This window comes from Hibiscus syriacus, unplaced genomic scaffold (genome assembly GCF_006381635.1).
Source record: "Hibiscus syriacus cultivar Baekdansim isolate YM2019G1 unplaced genomic scaffold, ASM638163v2 tig00110114_pilon, whole genome shotgun sequence".
NCBI classification, from domain to species: domain Eukaryota; kingdom Viridiplantae; phylum Streptophyta; class Magnoliopsida; order Malvales; family Malvaceae; genus Hibiscus; species Hibiscus syriacus.
Genome location: NW_024062594.1, coordinates 208,023 through 233,355, shown reverse-complemented (window position 1 = coordinate 233,355; position 25,333 = coordinate 208,023). Strand labels below are relative to the sequence as shown.

General features: G+C 36.6%; 1 protein-coding gene across 1 annotated transcript; it reads left to right on the top strand.

Annotated features, from left to right (window-relative positions):
* Window positions 1-1,037: 1,037 nt before the first annotated feature.
* On the top strand, window positions 1,038-25,333 carry LOC120215192 (enolase 1, chloroplastic). Its single transcript, XM_039212928.1, has 9 exons — window positions 1,038-1,047; window positions 2,961-2,965; window positions 21,667-22,076; window positions 22,502-22,809; window positions 23,089-23,243; window positions 23,322-23,639; window positions 24,194-24,340; window positions 24,446-24,496; window positions 25,112-25,333. The coding sequence occupies exons 3-9, from the start codon at window positions 21,682-21,684 to the stop codon at window positions 25,175-25,177; spliced, it is 1,440 nt and encodes a 479-aa protein (XP_039068859.1). The 5' UTR covers window positions 1,038-1,047; window positions 2,961-2,965; window positions 21,667-21,681; the 3' UTR covers window positions 25,178-25,333.

The following is a 25,333-nucleotide window of genomic DNA, read 5'->3' as shown; positions in this document are numbered from 1 at the left end:
GATGTCGGAGTTTGGCGAGGGGAAAAAACTGGGATATATTCTGTCCGAAGTGGATACAAATTTCTAATGGGATAAAGTCATTCAGAGCCAGCGTAGTACGGACTGCCTGAGCAAGGTTCGTATTTTATTATGGAAAATGTCCATGAATTATATTCCTTGTTTTTAGAATCTATATATGAAACACATTGCCAATCGACCTCATTTTCCTACATGTTTAATCCATGTGGAATCGGTGCTGCATTTTAGTAGAGAATGTATGTTTTCTACTAGTGTGTGGAGTGGACTAGGATTTCAGTGGCCGGTGACAGTTAGCATGCTGAGTTTTCAAGATTTGTTTGCGTGGATATCACAGAATCTTAATCGAACCCAAAAGAAAAAGGTTGGCTTAACCTTGTAGGTGTTATGGTATGCCCGTAATCGGGTTGTCCATGAAAATTATGTACAATAGCCATATGATGTCATTACTTTTGTGTTGTGCTATGTGACTGAACTGGAAAACATAACCTATACCTTTGCTCATCCCAATCCACAACAAGTGGCTGTATGGATTCCCCCTCTAAGCCATCTCGTCAAGGTTAATATGAACACTGGTTTCCTTCAACATAATGGTAAAGCAAGCACAAGTGTCATCATTAGAGATTATAGAGGATTTATAATGGGAGCAAGTTGTAGATTCACTTATAGGGTGGGTTCGGGGTTTAAAGCGGAGGTGCTAGCTTTTCTTCAAGACCTTCTTTTCGCTGAAGAATTGGGGTTTCGAAGAATCGAAGTGGAAGGTGATAAAAATCAGTCGTCTGATGCATCATGGCCATGGAGGAGAACCTGTCAGAAATAAGGGCTATAATTATCGATATCAGGAGCATATTATCTTTTATTCAGACATGCAACTTTCAATTTTCACCCAGGAACAACAATCAAGTGGCATACATCCTTGCTCAAAAAGGTTTAAGGGAATCGATGAACCTGTTGTGGATCAAAGAAGTGCCAAAAGAAGCGCAAGAAGCCGTCGATCGTGACCGCCGCAACCTCGATCCCCCGTGACTTTTCGTCTCATGTTTGTGGTGAGGGATTATGATAATCTGACCCTCCCCTGTTTTATCGTCTTTACACTACGCTCTTCAAGAGGATCCTTTCGAAAGAGTAAAGCTTGCCGTCTCCTGAGCTTCTTTCATATTTCATTTTGTTATTTTATTTTGTTAGGCTCTTTCTAGAGATTGTCAATGCATTTATTCGGACAATGGCAGCCAACTGTCTTGTGGCTTCCTTTTTTTTTCATGTTTTTTAATTATAAGCTCTACAACAGTTTTCTTAAAAAAAATTAAGAAAATATCAACACTGTTGACATTGTTGGAATTTAGATCGAATTTGGAACATCAAGACCTTGTGTTATGTGGTAGTTTTCTCTCAATTTTTGCGCAGTGTGTCTGTAGAGATTTAAATGACCATTGTTCATGGTTGTGTTATATTTATGGCGATTCAAATATAGATATTATTATGATAATTGTGAATACTGTGATATTATTTTTTAAAATGAGTTGATTTTTTTTTTAAAATAGTTGATCTTTTTAAATATTAAATAGTAGAACAATATCGGGAATAGTGACATGTTACTATCGTGATTGACTATTACCTGTTAAATTGTGACCGTAATCTATCGTTATTGATGCGATTTCATTTCACATCGCTATTTTCTATGACAGTGATTTCGAATACTACCGTTATCGCTATATAGCGGTCGTTATTTCGCTATATGGTGGCTATTTGAATTCCTGCATGTACGTCCCTTTCTTCTTTGTTTTATTGGTGGCGACGTTTATCTTGGTGCTGGTTATCGATCGTCGATATTCATTGTTTTCTTCTACTTTTTTATATTGTGTTTGTTTTTCTTTTATTTTTTAAATCTAATAATTATGCTTTTGTGAAACACTTTCTTCTGCCTTTATGATACGTTTTTATGCTATTTGGCATGTTTTCAATCTTCTTTATTAGTCTTTTGATTTTCTCATGGTTGTATATGACACCACATCGACTTATCAATATGACAGTTAATTTGTTATCCTGTTGATCTTCTCTACTTTGGACCTTTAAATTGAATTTAGCTATGCAATTTATGTTCGAAGATATTTTCTCACTATGCTTGACTCTTATTTATGATTGCCAATGATCTTTCAGTAGTTTGATCTCATGTTGTGGTTTGTTTATGACACAATCAAATATATCATATCTATATTTTTTAGAATTTTTTAGATGAGATTTTAACATTTTCCTTGTATAATCCTTGTATGATCTCAAGTGGCTAATTTTTTGTGTCAATGATTAAAGGGAATGTCCTAATAATATGTTTAGTTTACGTTTATGATGGTAAACATTCATTGTAATTTTAAATAGTTTTTTAATAAAACTAATTGTTTCTATTTACATAATAATATATATTAAGAAATAAATAGATGTCAATTTAGAAAAGCATTTTTTTTAAAAGACTTAATATAAAAAAGTGCCCAAACTAGACCATTTTTTTAATATGGTGTCTAAACTTTTTTCATCAATCTAGATGCCTAACATTACAAATGTTACCACTTTAGGTGTCTCGACTGTAACGGTCTTTAAAAAATCCAGTTAAGTGATACATATCATAATCTTGTAATTTTTAAAATTTTATTTGAAAAAACCTTAAAATAATTTATTTTTGGAAAAAATCCAAATTTTTTAAAATACCAAAAAATCCCCAAACTCCCTAAATCTCTAATTCCACCCCATATTAATATTTGGTTGATCAGAGTCATACTTGGTGAGTTTGACGATGACGGGGAAACGACATCGTTGTCGATAGTGAAGGAGACTAGCTCTAGCATTGCTCTGATTAACGTCACAACACCACTCACTGTTGCTTCGTCTTTTCTCTTTGCGTTTCTCTCCCATCGTGGCACCACCTACCAACCGCTATTGTCTCATCGTCGAAGCCCACCCATCAATCGTTAGATTCTACTTCCAACCACCTCTTTGTCGTCGGCCTAATAGAAAATTAGAGTTTTGATATTTGAGAATTAGGGTTTTATGAATTGTTAGATATTTTTGTGTAAAATAGAAAAGTTTAGGTCTTTTTAATATAATAATATTTTAAAGCTTTTCTTTAAAATAAAAATTTCAAAATTACTAAAATGCAACACATGTCACTTAATAGAATTTCTTAACGACCGTTACGGTCATGACACCTAAAATAATAATGTTTGTAATGTTACACCTGCATTGATCGTAAAAAAGTTTAGACATCACTTTGAGGGAAGGATATAGTTTGGTAATTTTTAAAGCCTTTATAAAATGATAATAGATAAAAAGAAAAAAAGAAAGGGTAAACTAATCAAATGATCATTAATGTTTGGGTAAGTTTTCGTTTTCACCATTGATGTTTCAAAAGTCACAAATCGGTCACTAACGTTATCGTTTGTTACAAATTGGTCACTCGACGTTAACAATCATTACAGGTGTCACGGAAAACACACGTAGAGTGTTAGCTGCTTACATGAATGGTTTGACCACCACAGTGGAGAACTTCACTTCTCCATTTGACCGGTGTTTTACCAAATATTTTAAAAAATTAATTAAACAATAAAATGACGGGGGAAAGTCAAGGGAAAATCTGATTACCTTTTCTTCTTCCATTCTTCACTTCTTCCTTCACGAGAGAAGCAGTTTCAGAGAGTTTCAGAGAGGGTTTGAGAGAAATAAGGGGAAATATGAGGAAACAAAGAGAGAGAAACATAGAAAGTTAGTGATTAAGAGAAAAAAACAAGCAATACTTCGATTTAAGAGGGGTTCAAAGTGATTGGATTTGAGAAAAATTTTAGGGTTCGAAGTGAAGATGGTATTTACATGGAGGCTATAGAAAAAATGGGACAAAGCAATGCTTTACGGTAAGCTTCATTTTGAGTTTGAGAGAAAAGGTAAAAACCTAGGTTTTTGATAGAAAATTAAATAGGTTTTCTTTGAAATAATGTTGATTCTTTTGTTATATGTTTACAACTTTACTTATTTTCTTTTGAAAGAAAATGTATGTGGAACATTTAACTGTTAGATTTTCACATGTATTTTGATATGATTTTTTGAAATGATTTTCTATGGTTTTCTTGACAGAATAAGTTTATGAAATATTTATATGAAATCATTTTCTTAAATGATGTTGTTGATTCTTTTGTTATATGTTCACAACTTTATTTGCAATGCTTTATGTTTATATGATCACTTTTCATGTTGATATGATATGTTATATGTATATGATATGATATGTTATACAACTTTACAACACTTTACTTGTAATGCTTTCTGTTATATATTATATGATTTCTGTCGAAATCTATATGTACTTTATATGATCACTTTATATCCACTTATGTATACTCATGCATGCGATTTTGAATGTTGGTGGTTTGTGTTATGTTGTAAAGGTTTTGACATGTAGGATATGTTGAATGTTGACTTTTGTGAAATATGTGGGATATGTTGACTTTGTGGTTTTGAGATGTTTGTATGTTGAATGTTATATTGTTGTGGACCATGCAGTTTAATAAAATATTTTGAATGTTGTAATGTTGAGATCCCTACATGTTTGGAAAATAATGGTTAATATTGTGTTCTTGTGGACCACAAGTATTTGATAAATTTTGCTGACTTTATGAGTGTTTATATGTGTACATGTATGATATGCTTGTAACTATAAATATTCTGAATGTTATACTATTGTGGGCCCTATATGTTTGCATGTTGAATATTGTAATGTTATGGACCATATGTTCATCTGATAAAATATTATGTCTGGTAATGTATTTTGTATAGGCCCTACATATTTGCATGCTGAAAATTGTAATGTCATTGGACCATATGTTAATCAGGTAAATTATTATGTAATGTTATAGGTCCTACTATGATGAATATTCAATTTAAATATACAATGTAAACATAAAATTTAAGAACTTTATTAAATTCAAAAATCTTGTTACAGGTTTTGAAGATGAAAATTTTTCTGTTGTGTGCCACTATGGTGGATCATTTGTACATTCACCTAGACTGAAGTTCATTGGTAACAAAATTGCTTATTTTGACTTATGTGATTGTGGCACAATCTCTTTGCTTGACTTTTATGAAATAATAGAGCAAATTAGTCCATACTCATTTACAATTATTCTGGTTAATACCAAATACAAAATTAATTGAGTCTTCCATCATGCCTTTATCAACTGATTCTAATGTAATGAAAATGGTACATAATTTACCTAGGAATAGATATATTCATATCTATGCACAAGTTAAGGGTATAACTAAATTGTAGTTTTGAAAATGATGTTATAGAAATGGATAATGCTGAAAGTGGTGGTGTAGAAATGAATACTGCTAAAATGAATAGTGTTGAAAGGGACAGTGAAGAAATAAGTCTAGTGATGAAGATTTTAGAGGGGACAACAGATAAGTCTGATTTTGAAGAAGTTGTGGTAGAAGATGAAAATAATGGATCTGATGAATCAAATTATGATTTTGTAGAAACTGATGGTGAAATTTCTTTTGATGAGAATGAGACTTTACCTAGTATGGTAGAGAATGATGTGATAAATATTTTAGGGGGCATGGGTAGGCATGAGTTTAACAATAGATCTGATGAAATGTTTGACTCTAGTTCTGTTAATTCTGTGGAATTAAATAGTGACAAAGAATCTGACTTAGATGCTCCTCCTACCTTTCCTGAGTTCAACAAAGAGATTGATATGGAGAACCCTAAATTTCAAAAGGTATATATTTTGTAGTAAAGAAATTTTAAATGAGGCAGTTAGGCAATATGGGAGGGTGAATAGAACAATTGTCTTGTTTAAGGTTAATGACAAAAAGAGATTACAAGCAGTTTGTAGGCCCATGGAAATTATGGGCTTCCCTATTGTGCGGTGATGATTTTGATTCGATCATTTGGCAGATCAAGACTTATGAGTCTGAACACACTTGTGCTAAGTTGTTGAAAAATAAGAATGTCACTTATAGGTTCATCTGGATCAGATATATTCAAAAATTCATGTCTGATATGAATTATTCTTTGACTTCCCTCAAACAAGATGTGATGAGTGACTATGGGACATATTGTTCTTTGACTAAATGTAGAAGGGCAAGGGAACATGCCTTAGAAATGATTCAAGGTAAATTAAAAGAACAATATGGAAACATCTATGAATATTTACTTGAATTAAGGAATACAAATACTGGAACTAAAACTATTTGCAAATTAGATAATAGACTATTTCAAAGAATGTATGTTTGTCTTCAAGCTTCCAAAGAGGGGTTCAAACCAGGTTGTAGAAGGATTATCAGTCTTGATGGTTGTTTTTAAAGGGTTATTATGCTGGTTATTTACTAGCAGTAGTTGGTATCGATGCTAATGGTGGAATCTATCCCATAACATATGCTGTTGTGGAGAGTGAGAACCAATATTCATGGTTATGGTTTTTGAAAAATCTCGGAAGAGACTTGGAATTGAAAACTCATATGGATGATATTTTATGCTGATAGACAAAAGGTTATGTTCTTAACTTTTGAATTTATTATAAAATATTAAGCATATTTATCATAATTATTTATTAAGTTATCCTTGTAAGGACTTGTTGAAGTTATGGCAGAGTTATTCCCTAATGTTGAAGCTATGAATTGTGTAAGGCATATTTATGCAAACTTCAAAAAGTTCACAAAGGAAAAGCTCTTAAGGATGCATTGTGGAAAGCTGCTAAAGCAACTTATGGTAGAGAATTCCAAGATTCCATAACAGAATTGAAGACTTTGTTTAATGATGCATTTGAGTGGCTGAAGGATCTTAACCCTGAACAGTGGTCCAAAGCACACTTCTCTACCACTACTAAGTCTGATATGTTCCTTAATAATCTTTGTGAATGTTTTAACAATGTAATCTTATTATAATAGTATATATATATATATTACTTTTCTATAACTCCTAACAAATTATATATTATGTAGATCATTTTAGAAGTTAGAGAAAAGCCCATCCTTCCTATGATGGTGCTGATTAGAACCAAAATTATGAGGAGAATTGTTCGCATATATGAAGCAATTAAAAAGATTAATGGGCCATTATGTCCAAATATTCTGAAGAAGGTGAACATTATAATTAATCAAGCAACTAGGTAACTATTTTAAACTTTAATATTTTTGTTGAGATATGCTGAAATATGCTATGAAATATGTTAAGATATATTGTTGAAATATGTTGAGATATGCTGAAATATGCTGAGACCATTTGAGATGTGCATACCATTACGAACGCTGAAATATTCTATTGAAATATGTTGTTTTTATTGATATATGCAGGTGTTGGGCTACACATGCTGGAGGGTTGAATTATCAGGTTGAATGTGGGTCAGGACACCAACATGTGGTGGACATGGGCTCCCACTCTTATTCTTGTAGGAAATGGGACCTGATAGGCATCCCATTTATCCATGCAATAGTAGTTATGCAACTGCACAATGATCGACCTGAACCTTATGTTCATACATGCTACAACAAATCCACCCAGCTCGTAATATATTCTAATTTTATTTGTCCTATTGATCGCTTGTGAATGTATATGCTAAGGCAAGCTAATATGTGCAAGTATACACAATCGATGCAAGTAATATAGTAGTGAGTGAGTATCGTCTCCACAGGGATTGGATTAGAAATATCTTTTCACCACAACTAGAACTAACGCCACAAATTAATCCTACTAAGTATTAAAGCTAAGAACTAATATTAAGGAGCTAAGAATAATGATTCAATGATTTCAGACAAGTTTGGTCGAGACAAAGAAAATATGCAGACAAATAAAACAAAAAAAATAAGTATTGGATTAAATATAATGCAAACAACCTCACATATCCAGACGTGTCACAGAGCACTGATGCTAAACCATTGTCTCGGCAACAATTATTTTAAGCCCATAATGAATTATTATGACTCATTAAACTGCCCGACAGGATTACTAGGTATTCTTAGACGGTTACTATGGCAATACCTCTCGGCGTTAACTATAGACGTTGTCTTAATCTACTCTAGCCTTTATCCCTTTTAGTCATTTGAAACTCACTCATTATCTCTAAGGTAGACAAGTTAGAACTTCACCATCCCGAATTCATTCCTTTGCTCACGTTGATCTCTCTTAATTCTCTCGAATTCAAGAATCACTTTCTAGACAAAAAACTATCTCTCGATGCTCTTACAATGCCCAGACATGTTTTACCCAAACCCCAAGCAATCTCTCAATGCTCTTACAGTGTTAAGGCAAAATATTTAAACTATGAGCAAAACAGTCATAAGTAAACATAATTCATCATTCATAAACATAAAATATTATTCAGGCAAAACAAAGTTTAACACCAAGTAAAGCATTCATGGTGTTATCAAAGATCATCCAAGATTAAACCATTTAATACAACCCCAAATAAAATAAGAGTTTAAGAACAAAGAAAGAACGACTCCCAAAATCGGGGGCTCTGTCGCGACAATCCTGATCAGCACCACGCCTGCCTTGGTGATCACCCTCTTTCGAGGCCTGATCACCGCTCTGCTATCGTCTGGCTATGGAGGACACCAAGGAAGACTGGGGGTAGATGGAGGGAAAGCATTGCAGTTGCTTGCTCACGCCTAAGGTAAAGCACTTATTTCTTCTTCTTGCCCTTTCTTTTTACGGCTACGGCTGGTAATTATAAGGAGAATCTCCTAGGGCTTTGCATGCTTTTGGATATTCAAGGCGACTGGCGGTTGTCAGGATATTCAAGGTTTGCTTGCACGTAAAGCATGTCATCCAACTGTATGTGACATAGGCGGTTTCGCCACATTTGCTTCAGACTTTTTCAGATAAATCTTACCTCGACGAGATAAATCTGCTCCTCACGTTCTCATCTGCTCCATTGGCCTTTGCAACTTTTCATTGTCATGACTGAAATGTTATTCCTCTGTAGAATTTTTGCACAAACACAACTCAAACAACCCCTTCTCCTCAGCAGCATCAGTTAAGCCAAATAAATCTTGCATAGGCAAAACTTATCCACTACAACCTATATGTAACTAAATGCAACTAAAAATGCAGTGTATACTTTGTTTAGACGAGCAATAACTTAAGTGAAAAGACTAGAATTTAAGTCTTTTTTACGGAGTTATCACATCCCCAAACTTAAGCTATTTATTATCCTCAAGCAATGGATAATAGCTAGAAGAAAATCAAAATTGTCATGGCAAAGCAGTATCAAGAACATCATCAGGTTTGAAATTTCAGCCCTCAGCAAAAATGTGTGGCCTCAACATGTTCGACAGTCATATTAGTCAAGTCCCTTCCTAGTCAGGATCCTTTGCTATTGTGTGTGCGTGATTGTAACCAGTCTATGCATAGAGGTAATTAGAAAACTTAAAGTAAGCATTTCTAGGTTGTCAAAGCAACAAATTATTCATCATACTTAGTTTATACTCCTAGATATTTATCAACTTTTATTCACACTTTTTTTATAAAGGGGAGTCAGCTCATCACAACTACCGTTCCACACTCTAGGTGAAAGGGAGCATACCTTCCACCCCCAAGCTAGTCGGGTAGAGTCATCCTGTGACTACTTTCATTCACTCATATACCTTGGCTACTATGAATTTCTTTTAGATTTTTTATTATTCATGCCTTTGCATAAAGGAGTGTCCCTTTGTATTTTTCTAGTTTTCAAGTTTTTAAACATTAGAGAGTTTTTACCTTACCCTTAGAATATTTTTGAAGTCCCAGTAATTAGAAAGTTCTTTCCTAAAAATTTTACAAATTACCTAGAGCAAAGACATCCTACAATCGTGTTTATAAGTTTCAAATGATCAAGCCTAGGGTTGGTTCTCTTCTTCAGACAGTCTTTACAATAATTTGGCCTAGGAAATAAAATTTTGCATTCATCATTGGGTATCCCTAATTCATTCCTAACAATAATCTTAATCTTCTTATGTCATGACAACTAAAATTTTCAACCAATTAACATCAATTACTATTTAACAAAGTATGACAGAATGGACAATACCTCCCCCAAACTTGAGGGATGCATTATCCTCAATGCATGAAAACTACACTAAATGTTGTTATATGCAAATACAAAAAAATGAAAACTACAAAAACTTACTGTGGTGGTGTGGCTTGACTGGACGCCTTCGTGCGACGTCGTTTGGGAGGGGAAGGGCTCTCGATCCAGAGTCTACTGCTTCTGGCTGAGAAGGAGACGGTTGAAGTATACGCCTCGTCGTTCTCTTGTATCACTTCTTGCTGGTCGAAGCTCGGACTGGAGTAGACTGCTCGGTCGCGGGAGTCGGTTGTGCTGGAACTAGTGGTGGACTAGAAACTGCTGTTGGGGCTGGTGGTGTTGATCGAACTGGGGATGTAATAGGATCCTGCTCAAGTTTCTTCAGTGCTAGCGTGAAATCTTCATCAGTGAAGAAGTGGGGTGGAGTATCACTGCTGCTTTCGGTGGTGAGAATAATGAGGAACTGAGGAACTCCTCGGTGTCACATGGCTTTCTTCTAGTACGGTTGGGACATGGGTTGCCAATGATGGCATCGGTGGGCACCTCTAGTGGAATGTCTGGAGGGACATAAGATGTCGATGCATGGAATGTGATGTCACTCGTATTGTAGTTGAGGATGACATTGGGGAAGATTGGTAGTCTGATCATTGTGGTTGGGAGTAACTCCTTGATAAAGGCATTGAGTTGCATGTCCCTTACCTTGGAGTATTCAAAGTAAATTTTCATGTGGTCCTCCAAGCGCCCAATCTTTTCACGTGTCTCATGCGTATGCGTGACCACATCGGCCATTCTAACCGCGGTAACCGATTTTGCTCCTCGCTCTAGACCCTCATTTGGGTCATCATCATTGAAACTCATCAACTCGGAGATATTTTTCTTTATAATACCCTCCTTGGGTTTAATGAAGTCTTCGAATGGTTCCTCAAGAACCTTTTTCTTTCTGCACAACGCGGTTATAAGGTTTGGGAACAGTAGGTTACCACGGTTCTTCTGGCACAATCATGGATATGCTCAAAGATGATTTCACCCACATCGATCGTCTTACCATATATGATCGAGTGCAACGGCATCAACCGCTTGACGAGGATAGTGGTGTTGTGGGACATTGGCATCAACTTGCCTTTAAAAAAATGGTTCTACAGTTTCACGTGTGGTTTGAGGGCTCAGGATCTACTTGCTTTCTTATGGGGGCATTTCCTTCGAACTTGGCCCACCCAAAACATAAATCCTGTAGAACTCCACTGTACGTTTCTTGATCTGCCTCGACCATAAATCTCTTGTGCTAGTCATCCACTTTCCCCAACTTAAAGTATTTGTTAAGTGTAGAAGGGAAAAGTGAATGAGTTTTCCTCGAACATATACCGTGTGGTTGGAGGTGTCTGCGAGGTGGGCATAGAACTCCCTCACCATTGCTGGTGCTACGTCGTTAGGATTACGAGCAAACTTCTCCCAGTTATGATTCTTTATGACGTCCATCACCTCAGGGCCAAACTGCTCTTCTCCCTCGGCTGGAAAAACGAATCCATCTTCCAAATAGACTTGGCATTGCTGAATAGTTTTGAAGCGTGCCTCTACTTCAGCTGTTTGGAAACGTTCAAAACTCTGTCTGTGGGTTGCGGCCGGTCTCGATCTCACCATTTTTCTTGGCTAATTTAGTGGTGGCGATGGGGAGGTATTTTGAGATAAAGAAAAGAAATTTTCTAGTTTGTAAAGAAAGAAGGAAACACGATGAAGAATAAGAATTGTGGGTAGTTTTTCTTGGAAAGTGATTGGTGGTTTCAGGGAATTTTGGTCTTTACACGGTGGGGAAAAGATTTCTCATTAAATGAGAAATATTTGATAAGACATAAAGAGGAAGAAAGGATTTCTTTCCCTCTTTATTCTGCCGCCAAAACACGTACCCTATGACTTTTTTTTCTCTTCATGTATGCTTCAACTCCCCATGCTGCCAAGTGTTCCTTGCTCGCCTACAATATGAAAGAAGAAAATAATAAAATAAAACGGATTAAAGCAAAAAATAACTTAACTTATTTATGTACAAAATTTAGATTTTCGTTGCCTAGGCAACTAATATTTGCTCAATTAAGAAAAGCAAACTCTTGGGCATCATGTGCCAACGATGCCGGTTTGCCACGCATGACTGAGGCTCCTTTGTATTCCTTGAGTCTATGCCCGTTCACTTTGAAGATGGAACCATCGTTTTGGTTCTGAATTTCAATTGCTCCATTGTCATGGACTTGGTGTACGATGAATGGTCCTGACCATCATGGTTTTAGCTTGTATGGGAATAACTTAAGGCGTGAATTGTAGAGCAGTACTTGTTGTCCAGAATAAAATGACTTGGCAATATTTTTCTGTCATGCCATCGTTTTGTTTTCTCCTTGTAAAGGCGGGCATTCTCGTATGCATGTGCTCTAAATTCATCCATCTCGTGCAGTTCCAATAGTCTTCTTTCTCCATTAAGCTGATCATCCATGTTTATCTTTTTGATGGCCCAATAAGCTTTGTGTTCGAGTTCAACCGGTATATGACATTCCTTTCCATAGACTAGCTTGAACGGGGACATTCCCAGTAGTGTCTTGAATGCTGTGTGATAAGCCCATAGTGCTTCATCTAGCTTTGGCGACCAATCTTTTCAACTTGGGTTGACAACTTTTTCGAGGATCTGCTTGATTTCTCGGTTAGATACTTCGGCTTGTCCATTCGTATGAGGGTGATATGCCATAGCAATTCTATGTCGTACTTCATATCTTTTCAGTGCCTTGGCAATCAATTTATTATCAAAATGTGTCCCTTCATCGCTAATGAGAGCTCGTGGTGTTCTAAAGCGGGTGAATATATTTTTGTGCAAAAACTTCAACACCGTCTTGGAATTGTTCTTAGGTGTTGCAATGGCTTTAACCCATTTTGATACGTAATCCATTGCCTAGAGAATGTACATATCTCTGAATGATGTTGGAAAAGGTCACATGAAATCTATGCCCCATACGTAGAAAAGTTCGATCTCCAGAATGTTTTGACATGGCATCTCATGCCGTTTCGAGATGTTTCATGTACGTTGACATCTATCACATGACTTGTAGAATTTATGCGTGTCTTTGAACAGGGTTGGCCAATAAAATCCCGACTGAAACACTTTTGATGCTGTTCTCATCCCACCAAAATGCCCTCCAAATGGTGACGAGTGGCATTGGAGTAGGATATCTTACTACTCTTCTTCTAGAATGCACCTTCAGATTATTTGATCTCCGCATTGCTTGAATAGAAATGGTTCGTCCCAGTAGTAATGTCCCACATCATGTCGAAATTTTCATTTACCATGGCTAGATAAATTAAGAGGAACAATACCACTAACAAGAAAATTAACGATATCAGCATACCACGGTGTAGCTGTGACAAATAATATTTTCTCATCAGGGAAATCTTCTTTAATATCTGTGATGTCAGGACAATCAGGTTTATTATCTAGCCTAGACAAATGGTCGGCCACTTGATTTTCTATACCTTTTCTATCCTTGATCTCTAAATCAAATTCTTACAGTAATAATATTCACCGAATTAGTCTAGACTTTGCATCTTTTTTATTAATCAGATATTTAATAGCTGAGTGATCTGTGTGCACAATTACCTTAGTGCCTATTAGATATGGCCTAAACTTATCGAATGCAAATACTACTGCTAAGAGTTCCTTTTCAGTAGTGATATAGTTCACTTGAGCATCATTAAGTGTTTGGCTTGTATAGTAGATAACATGAAAAATTTTACTTTTTCGTTGCCCTAGCACTGCTCCAACTGCATAGTCACAAGCATCGCGCATAAGCTCAAATGGTTTGTTCCAGTCTGGTGGGATAACTATTGGTGCTGCTGAAAGCTTTTTCATCAAATCTGTGAAGGCATTCAAACAATCATTAATAAACTCAAATGGATGATTTTATTAAAGCAAAAGACATAAGGGTTTAGAGATTTGAGAAAAGTCTTTTATGAATCACCTATACAATCCTGCATGTCCAAGGAAACTACGTACACCTCACACATTAGTAGGTGGGGGAAGATTTGTAATTGCATCCACCTTGTCTTTGTCGACTTCGATGCCATGGCATGAAACTTTATGTCCCAACACTATTCCTTCAGTTACCATAAAATGACATTTTTCCCAATTCAGTACTAGGTTGGCTTCTTCACAACATTTCAACACTTTGGATAAATTGTCGAGGCATCGGTCAAAGTCATAACCCGAAACGGAGAAGTCGTCCATAAATATTTTTATGCACTCTTCCACCATATCTGAAAAGATTTCCATCATGCATCGTTAGAATATAGCTGGAGCGTTACACAGTCCAAACGACATTCACCTAAATGCATAGGTACCATACAGGCATGTGAACGTTGTTTTCTCTTGGTCTTCGTGTGCTATGACAATTTGGTTATACCCCGAGTATCCATCGAGGAGGCAATAAAATGTCTCCCGCTAATCTATCCAACATTTGATCGATGAAAGGGAGGGGAAAATGATCATTCTTTGTGGCTTTGTTGAGCTTTCTATAATCCATGCATATGCGCCAGCCCGTGACTGTTCTCGTGGTGAGTAACTCATTATGCTCGCTTTTAACCACGGTTACACCACCTTTCTTTAGCACGCATTGGATTGGGCTAACCCATGAACTATCGGATATAGGATAAATCACTCCCGCATCCAGCCATTTTATTATTTCCTTCATGACTACCTTCTTTATAATCGGGTTGAGTCATCTTTGGGGTTCTACCGAGGTGTTGTGGCTATCTTCAAGATTGATTTTGTGCATGCATATGGTTGGACTGATTCTTTTCAAGTCTGTCATCGTCCATCCTATAGCTTTTCTGTGCTGTGAAAAAACATTCAACAAACTCTTCTCCTATTAAGAGGTTAGGTTGGTAGAGATTATCACTGGTAAAGTTTTATCAACTCCTAGATAAGCATATTTCAAATGTGATGGTAAAGTCTTAAGCTCCAATTTCGGTGCATGGTTTGAAGATGACTCTTTAGATTTAATTTCATCATAATCTAAAGGTTCAATTTCGTACCTGACCTATGAAGAAATCTCAATTAGTCATTTGTCTTTACTTCGCATCTTGCCTTGGTATCGCTTTCAGGGTGTTCAGTGTGCAGATTTTCGTCGTCGTGGCCATGATTGTCAGAATCGTCTTCTGAAAATATTTCGTCAGGGCCAAAGTTTTTTGCTTCATGTATTTCAGTTGTAGGTTTATGGTACAAATTACTGTACTTATCGAGCCTTAGGGATTCACTTCGTCCTAGGATTGCCTTTTCTTCAATCTTATTAATGCATTGGCATTCCTCTGGATCGTCTGCGTATTTCATAGAGTTGAATACATTGATCGTGACACTTTTCTCGCCAACTCTCATGGTGAATTCTCCCTTTTCACAGTCTATTAGGATTCTGCATGTGGCTAAGAATGGGCGTCCCAGAATGATTGATGCATTTTCATCAGCTTCGTAATCCAGAATGAGAAAATCCACTGGAAATACGAATTTATCTACCTTTACTATGACGTCTTCAATTCTTCCCTTGAGACGCATATAAGACCGATCAGCCAACTGTAGAATGACCGAGGTAGGATGGGCGTGATACCCGTCTAGTTTCATGAATATCGATTTTGGTATCAAGTTTACACTTGATCCCAAGTCAATAAGAGCTTGTCCGATGAAATCATTACCAATGGAATATGGTATTACAAAGCTGTCATGGTCTTTTTGCTTTGGTGGGAGTTTGCTCACTACCGAGCAGATTTCTATTGTCGTGGTGACACGTTCTACCTTCCATTTCATTGTAATAATTTCCTTCAGATACTTGGCATAGGAAGGCATTTGCTCGATGGCTTCGAGTAGGGGCACATTGATACACAACTGGTCTAAAACATCAACGAATTTCTTGAACTGGATGTCATCATCATGTTTCTTCATCTGTTGAGGGAATGGTGGTGGAGGTCTCACATCGACTATTGATGGTGCAGAGAAATTGCTGGCCTTGACCATGAATTTCTTGTTATCCTGTTGATGTTTTTCTGAGCCTTCGCTTCTTTCTTTCTCTTCATGCGCTTTATCTTGTTCAGCATTCTCAGATTCCTCATCCGATTGTGTTACGCCTTGGCGAGAATTGTTCAGCTGTTCTCCCCTAAACTTGTTATCTTGATCAACTTGTTTTTCACTCCTTAGCGTAAGTACATTACATTGCTCCTTCCCATGATACTTAGTGACTTCAGTATCACTAGGGAGATTTCCGTGTGGGCGAGAATGTAATGTCGTGGCAATTTGTCCCACTTGATTCTCCAATGCTCTGAGAGATGAACTATGGCTTTGCAAAAGTGTTATCTGGCTTTGTAACAAATTTCCTTGATTTTTTATTGTTGCAGAATGTTTGTGCATCAAGGTTTTTGTAGACGCCATGAAATCTTTTGTCGAGGCCATGAATTCCTACAAGGATAATTCCAAGGAGTTAGTATTAGAATGAGTGTTAGAGGAAGAAACTATACCTTTGTTGTTATGCCAGGGCTGCTGATGCTGATGGTCAGAATTATTTTGTTGGGGCCTGTAATTTGTGGCTTGATTGTTGTTGTTCCCTTGATTATTTCACGAAAAATTTGGGTGTTATCTCCAACCAGGGTTATACGTGTTCGAATAGGGATTATTGTTGTTCCGATTGTAGTTGCCCACAAAATTAGTTGATCATGGTTTTCAGGACATTCACTCTCATGATGGTTGCCTTGACAGAATACACACACATTATTGGTCGCCTTGGCTTCTCTTACCTCATTAGGACGTTACAAATTTTTCAACATATTGGTTATGGCAGAAAGTTAGGCTGCTACTGAATCTTTGCTTTCTAATTCATATGCTTCAGAGGTTTTTCTGCCGGTTCCCAATCTTGCACTTGGAAATTGATGGTTATTATTTGCTATCCTGTCGAGGATGTCAAAAGCTTCCTCGGGTGATTTGTCTAGTAGGGTGCCATATGCTGAGGCATCTAACATCATTCGAGTTGGTGTGTTGACTCCATTGTAAAACATCACCACTTGTGTCCAATCATGAAATCCATGATTAACACATTTGCGAAGTAAACTTTTATACATATCCCAACATTCGTACATTGATTCATCAATGCCTTGGCAAAAACTCGCAATGTCGTTCCGAAGCTGTGTATTCATATTGGGCGGATTATATCGGAGTAGGAAACTCTTGCATAAATCTGCCCATGACTCCATTGATCCGGAAGGAACTCCGCTGAGCCAAGCTCTTGCTTATCACGGAAGGAGTAAGGAAAAAGTTTTAGTTTGAGCACATCTTCATGTACTCCTTGTTGTCTAAATGAATCACATACTTCAAGGAAAGCACGCACATGCTGTCTAGCGTCTTCATTAGGTGTACCACCAAATTGGTCGATAGAGTTCAGCATATTAAACATCATCGGTTTAAGTTCAAAATGAGTGTCTTGTATCTCATGTGCCACTATGCCAGGATTGAGGTCATCGAGAATTGGGTTCAAATGATCTCGTATCGCTTGGTCTTGCAACTTGATCTCCTAAATCTCCTATGTCATTTTGCATTTGATTCAATTGTTCTCTGGTTCTTTGGGCACGCAACCTTTGTCTGAATGATTGCTCAATTTTGGGGTCGAATGGTTCCAAAGGCTTACCATCAGATCTCAAGGTCATGCAATAATAAAAACCTATAAAAGAAAATAATAAACTATGTTAGACTAAATAATTATAAAGTGACACAAAGAACTTGTTATGGCTGAAAATTTCGTCAGTTGCCAATCCCCGGCAACGACGCCAAAAACTTGATCGCTTGTGAATATATATGCTAAGGCAAACTAATATGTGCAAGTATACACGATCGATGCAAGTAATATAGTAATGAATGAGTATCGTCTCCACATGGATTGGATTAGAAATATCTTTTCACCACAACTAGAACTAATGCCACAAATTAATCCTACTAAGTATTAAAGCTAAGAATTAATATTAAGGAGCTAAGAATAATGATTCAATGATTTCAGACAAGTGTGGTCGAGACAAAGAAAATATGCAGACATATAAAACAAAACAAAACAAGTATTGGATTAAATATAATGCAAACAACCTCACATATTCAGATGTGTCACAGAGCACTGATGCTAAACCATTATCTCAGCAACAATTATTTTAAGCCCATAATGAATTATTATGACTCACTAAACTGTTCGACAGGATTACTAAGTATTCTTAGATGGTTGCTACGGCAATACCTCTCGGCGTTAACTGTAGACGTTGTCTTAACCTACTCTAGCCTTTATCCCTTTTAGTCGTTTGAAACTCACTCCTTATCTCTAAGGTAGACAAGTTAGAACTTCACTATCCCAAATTCATTCATTTTCTCACGTTGATCTCTCTTAATTCTCTCGAATTCAAGAATCACTTTATAGATAAAAGGCTATCTCTTGATGCTCTTACAATGCCCATACATGTTTTACCGAAACCCCAGGCAATCTCTCGATGCTCTTACAGTGTTAAGGCAAAATATTTAAACTATGAGCAAAACAGTCATAAGCAAACATAATTCATCATTCATAAACATAAAATATTGTTAAGGCAAAACAAAGTTTAACACCAAGTAAAGCATTCATGGTGTTATCAAAGATCATCCAAGATTAAACCGTTTAATACAACCCCAAATAAAAAAAAAGTTTAAGAACAAAGGAAGAACGACTCCCAAAATCGGGGGTTTTGTCGCGACAATCCTGATCAGCACCATACCTGCCTTGGTGATCACCCTATCTCGAGGCCTGATCACCGCTCTGCTATCGCCTGGCTATAGAGGACATCAAGGAAGACTAGGGGGTAGACGGAGGGAAAGCACTGTAGTTGCTTGCTCACGCCTAAGGTAAAGCTCTTATTTCTTCTTCATTGTCCTTTCTTTTTGCGGCTACAACTGGTAATTATAAGGAGAATCTCCTAGGGCTTTGCATGCTTTTGGAGTTTCCTTAATTAGCCGTTATTAATTTCCTAAACTTAAAAAGGAAATGCGGCTGAAGGAAATGCGGCTGACGGTTGTCAGGATATTCAAGGCTTGCTTGCACGTGAAGCAGGTTATCCAACTGGCATGTGACATAGGCAGTTTCGCCACATTTGCTTCAGACTTCTTCAGATAAATCTTGCCTCGGCGAGATAAATCTGCTCCTCACGTTCTCATCTGCTCCATTGGCCTTTGCAAATTTTCATTGTCACGACTGAAATGTTATTCCTCTGTAGAATTCCTGTACAAACACAACTCAAACAACCCCTTCTCCTCAGCAGTATTAGTTAAGCCAAATAAATATTGCCTAGGCAAAACCTATCCAAAATGCAACTAAAAATGCAGTGTATACTTTGTTTAGATGAGCAATAACTTAAGTGAAAAGACTAGAATTTAAATCTTTTTACAGAGTTATCACCTGTTAAAGGTGAATTACTCAACTATTTACATATAAAAGAATAATGTATGTCATGTTAATTTTCTAAACTTCTTTCTTCTTTGTTAATAGGTACTAAGCAATATACTCCTATCACTGAAATGGACCTTATTTTGCCTCTAGAATTAAAAAAGACCACCTGGAAGGCCAACCAAAAAAAGGAGAAAGGAAGCTGATGAAGGAAATAAGAATGGACCTAAATTAAACAAGAAATATTCGATGAGAAACTGCTCTAAGTGTGGTAAACCTGGCCACAATAAGAGGACCTATAGAGAAGAAATTGGCAGTAACAAGAGACTAAATCAACATGAATTTAGACCTAGCCAACGACATGCACCTAACCGGACATCCCAACAGTCAACTCCAAGGCAAAAACAAGCTTGAACCATCCAACCTACAAGACAGCAACAATTAAGACAAAAATTACCTACAAGGAGACCACTTAATCCACCTACAATAGCCCTTTGGATGATACCACCATCTACAATAGTCCATACAATGTCTGCCACTCAAGAATCTTGTGTTTCTAACCGTCCCAATCAAGATTTTCATACTACATCAAAAGAATGAAGTATATCCAAGTGATGATGGAACTTTTTGTGTAGTTTACCTAGGAACTTGACTTACTTTGTTATATACCTATTTTTGCTTTATTGGCTTTGATGTATATCCATTCATTTTGTAAAGTTTACATAAGAACAACCCATATTTTGACTTGAATTAAGCTTTGGCTTAATGTCATATTGAATTAGAGCCAAAGCTGGTTTGACAAATTATTGTTCTGAATTGTATTTTGACTTGTATCAGTTTATTGATAATGAAATACATCATATTTTGATATTTTTTTGTAATATTGAAGTTGTGCAACAATTAGAATTCAATTTTTGGTTATTTTGATTATTCTTGCAGTTCAATGCAAAAGAAAAAAATTAATGCACAATGAAAAAAATCAAATAAAAATTATAAAATAACACCACCATAAAGATTCATCTAGAAACACATACAAACTTCCATTACAAAAAGCTTTTAATCCACCATTCTAATAACAATATTCTTCAACAAAAACCTTCAATCCATCCAGGCAAACCTTTAATCCACCATTCAAATAACATCATTCTTCAACAAAGAAAATCCTTTCATTTCTTCATTTTCATTTGCTAACCCAAAGCTTATAGAGACATAAAATCAAGATAACAAGCTAAAAAATCCTCTCATTTCTCCTTTCCCCTTTCCATTTTTCTTAATTTCTTCAACAATCCTAAGCAAACAAATCTTGCCCAAGACACCATGGGAGGATCCATCCAAACAAAAAAGTTGACATTTTGTACTCATCTTTTGTCCATAATTTTGGCAACCAAAAAACCTCCTCCCATAATTTTTATTCGTCCAAGCCGTCACCACTTTAGCTGGTTGTCCACAATTACAAATAGGAACTTCAATGGAGTCTTCCATCTTCACCTTACCTAGCTTTTCTCTTAGGAAATTTTTGAGAAAATTTTCAAGAAAAGAGAATATGAAGGAAAATAGGTAAACTAGGGTTATGGATTGTGTTTTTATTTAAAAGGGAAAAGATAATGACCGTTGGAGAACTGCTCTCTTCCACCATGACATTCCATATAAGTAGCTAACGATCCACGTGTGTTTTCCGTTACGCCTGTTATCGGCTGTTAACGTCGAGTGACCAATTTATAACAAACGATAACGTTAGTGACCAATTTGTGATTTTTAAAACATTAGTGGTGAAAATAAAACCTTATCCAAACATTAGTGAGTAGTTTACCCAAAAAGAAACCAAGAAAAGAACATATGTTTTCAAAACTCGGTCATGCGCTGCACGCGTCTGATACGTATAACCTAACTAGTTTTACACTAACCTCATAAATGGCTGCCTCCATTCACCAACCCACCCCCGACACAAAATGGAAAATCAAAAACAAATTTTCAATTATTTTAATATATACTAACTACTAAATAAACATGCAAATGTGTTTTTTCCTCAGTTTCTCCAACCTACCACAACTACAGTGCTTCATTGATCTTTACTAGTTTTTCATCGCCGCTTGACGGACTTCTCCACGTCCTTTCCTTCCTTATTTATACTTTCTTCCTCACCCATAACTTTCTGCCCAAACATGGCTTTAACAACCCAAACCTGTTTCCTTCAAAAACCATTCCTTCCTTCTCCTTCTCGTGCTTTTTCCCCTTCTCGAAAACTCCGTCTCATTTCTGTCCGCTGCTCCGTAGCTTCCGCCCCGTCTGCGGCGGTGACGGCCTCCAAAGAATGCAAGGTCAAATCGGTCAAGGCTAGGCAGATCATTGACAGCAGGGGTAATCCCACAGTCGAGGTTGATTTGATCACCGATGATATTTATCGATCAGCCGTTCCCAGCGGCGCCTCTACTGGGATCTATGAGGCACTTGAGCTCAGGGATGGTGACAAGAGCGTGTATGGCGGAAAAGGTGTGCTCTCTGCCGTCAGAAACATCAATGAAATTTTGGGTCCTAAGCTTATCGGCATTGATGTCAGGTAAAACTTTGAACCACCTTTTCTTAGAAGCAAAATATGCAAATAGCTGAGCTCTGAGGTACTCATGCACGAGCGTTGTCAATAATTAAGAAAGACATTGAACAGATACTACTTGTAATCTCTTAGTCTATTAAAAAAATCTTCATATGTCGATGTTCCAATATGGGTAGGAGATATTTTCATGTATACTGAAGAGTGAAGTTAACCAAGTACTAGAACCCAAAGGGCTTGAATAAATTAACTTGACGAGTATCCGATTATGAATCTGGCACATGTATGTTCAGTTTTTTCTTTTTATGTATTTGGAATGTACTCTATCCTGTACCTATGTACGAATGTGTGTATGGATAATTATATTGATAAGTAAAATGAGAGTCAGTTCACCAATTATTTTGTTGGACTTGGTTTTTTGTCTCTTTGACAAGAAATCAAGCGGATGTAGATGCTGTTATGCTGGAAATCGATGGCACTCCAAACAAGTCAAAGCTCGGAGCTAATGCAATTTTGGGAGTGTCATTGAGTGTATGCCGAGCAGGTGCTGGGGCGAAAGGGATACCATTGTATAAGCATATTCAGGAATTGTCAAGAACAAAGGAACTTGTTATGCCAGTTCCAGCTTTTAATGTCATCAATGGTGGAAGTCATGCTGGAAACAATTTGGCAATGCAAGAGTTTATGATACTGCCAGTTGGAGCAACCTCATTTTCCGAGGCCCTCCGAATGGGGAGTGAAGGTAGCTAAATAATCCCATATCTATCTTATTTGATGTAGTTGTAATTCGTAGGAACAATTTTTTATCATCTGGTATGGAATTTAATATCAAGTTTGATTCATATTTTATACTTATAAGTTTATGATTTAGGTCAAGGAACCAATGTTCTTTTAATTAGTTTGGAAATCAGATTTATGGCTATTTATTTGTACCTTAGATTGTTCTTTGGTTTATTATTTGAATCTATTTGCACCATATGTCAGATTAGTTGATAATGCTTTCTTCTTTTTTGGTATATAGTTTATCACATACTCAAAGGCATTATCAAAGCAAAATATGGACAAGATGCTTGCAACGTTGGAGATGAAGGGGGATTTGCTCCTAATGTTCAGGACAATAGAGAGGGACTGGTTTTGCTAATGGATGCTATTGAAAAGGCCGGTTACACTGGAAAGGTAGGAGACTTGACACTCTTTTCTGTTTTTATTGTTTTTACATACGCCAAACATGATCAAAAAATATAAAAACGGCAGATCAAAATAGGAATGGATGTTGCAGCTTCGGAGTTCTACACAAAAGATGGGAAATATGACCTAAACTTTAAGAAACAACCAAATGATGGAGTGCATTTGCATTCACCTCAGAGCTTAGGTGAAATCTACCAAGAGTTTGTTAAAGATTTCCCTATTGTGTCGATTGAAGATCCGTTTGACCAAGACGACTGGAGCTCATGGGCTTCTCTTCAGTCTTCGGTCAATATCCAGCTTGTTGGAGACGATTTGTTAGTCACGAATCCAAAGAGAATATCAGAAGCTATTCAAAAGAAAGCTTGCAATGCCTTGCTTCTGAAGGTAACCATCTAAGCTAGCACGAACCCACCTTTTCTTGGAAATTTTTCTTATGTAGTTCTTACAGCATCATTCTTCTGTATTCAGTTTCTGCCATTCTGGCCTAGTAAACGTTTGATCCTCATTTAGAATAGAAACTGATAACATGCATATATGTGGCATACTTTGCAAGTGTTATTTGCATTGATACAATCAATTGATTATGCTATTGGAATCAGGATATGCATACATAAAATCCAGTTCGCAATAGAATTATTATACTATTGAATCAAGATTTGAAATACAAAAAATTCAATTTACTATAGAATAAATAATATTCTATAACTTATAGATTTCTAACTGTCCATTGCATACATTATATAGCAGCCAGGCTTGTGTTAAACATTGATGTGATTAAGGTCTTTGGTTCAATAAATGGATCAATGGGTTCAAATAATATGAGCATGCATGATAAAATATGGGATGGTTGATTACTGGGATTGCTATTCAAATAAACAAACACTTTTTTCCCATTTGTACATTGTAATGCATCATATTTTTCTTACTGTATATGACAGGTTAACCAGATTGGGACAGTGACTGAATCTATCCAAGCGGCACTCGACTCTAAAGCTGCAGGATGGGGAGTGATGGTCAGCCACCGAAGTGGGGAAACAGAAGACAACTTCATCGCTGACCTTTCTGTTGGTTTGGCTAGCGGCCAGGTACATAATTTGAAATCGCTAATCTGTGATTGCAATTAATCAGCAATAAATTTTCGTAATTTTTTTAAGTGCTAGAAGGTGAGTGTTGGTGTTCTTTTTGTATAGATCAAGACTGGAGCTCCGTGTAGAAGTGAGAGGCTGGCCAAATACAACCAGGTAATATTTTGGCTTTTCTTCTCCTCAGTTCTTCCTGTTTCTCAGACTTTTCATTTTTCAAGTGTCCACACATATTTGGGTATAGGATATGACCTTCCAATGACCCCCAAGTGCGTGAAAAAACTTGGAAAAATTGAATATACTTGTGCTGGGCTTATACCCCATACTGAACACAACTGAGTCCAAGAATGTGCTCTTATATTCAAGATGTTTCTCACATGGATCCGAAAATTGAACGATTTCCAGGGTGATTGCATTCTTTTCTTTTTTATATAACTGAATGAGACCATGGAATGGAGTCAAAAAATGCATTATTACAATGTTCAAACAAAACAAGTTGAATTCTCTTGGGTGTGAATATGATGAATCTTCTAGTTTGATCCACATAGATGATAGTTGATCAATCATCACATTGTTAAACAAAATACCTTTGTCTGACACGGAGACAAAGATATGACCTTTCAAATAGTGAGAATAACTTTTATAAAAGTTGGAACATTCTCATTTCAGATGTATATCCATATTCCACAAATACCCAAAACTGAGAAACTTATTTTGCTTGATTATTAATTAGCTTGGAAAGAATCATCTCACTTTGTCCTACACTTCTTGCAGCTTCTTCGCATAGAAGAGGAACTCGGAAATGTCCGCTATGCTGGTGATGCTTTCAGATCTCCTTAGAGGAGTTTTACCAAATTAGCGTCGAGTCGAGAAACGGTTTGACAAGCCCTGGTAAACTGAGGCCAACCTATAGAAAATTTGAGTTTCTGGGATCTGAATAATTTAAGTTTTGCTCTATGTTATATCCGGAGTGTTGAATGTCATTGTGTAATTCTG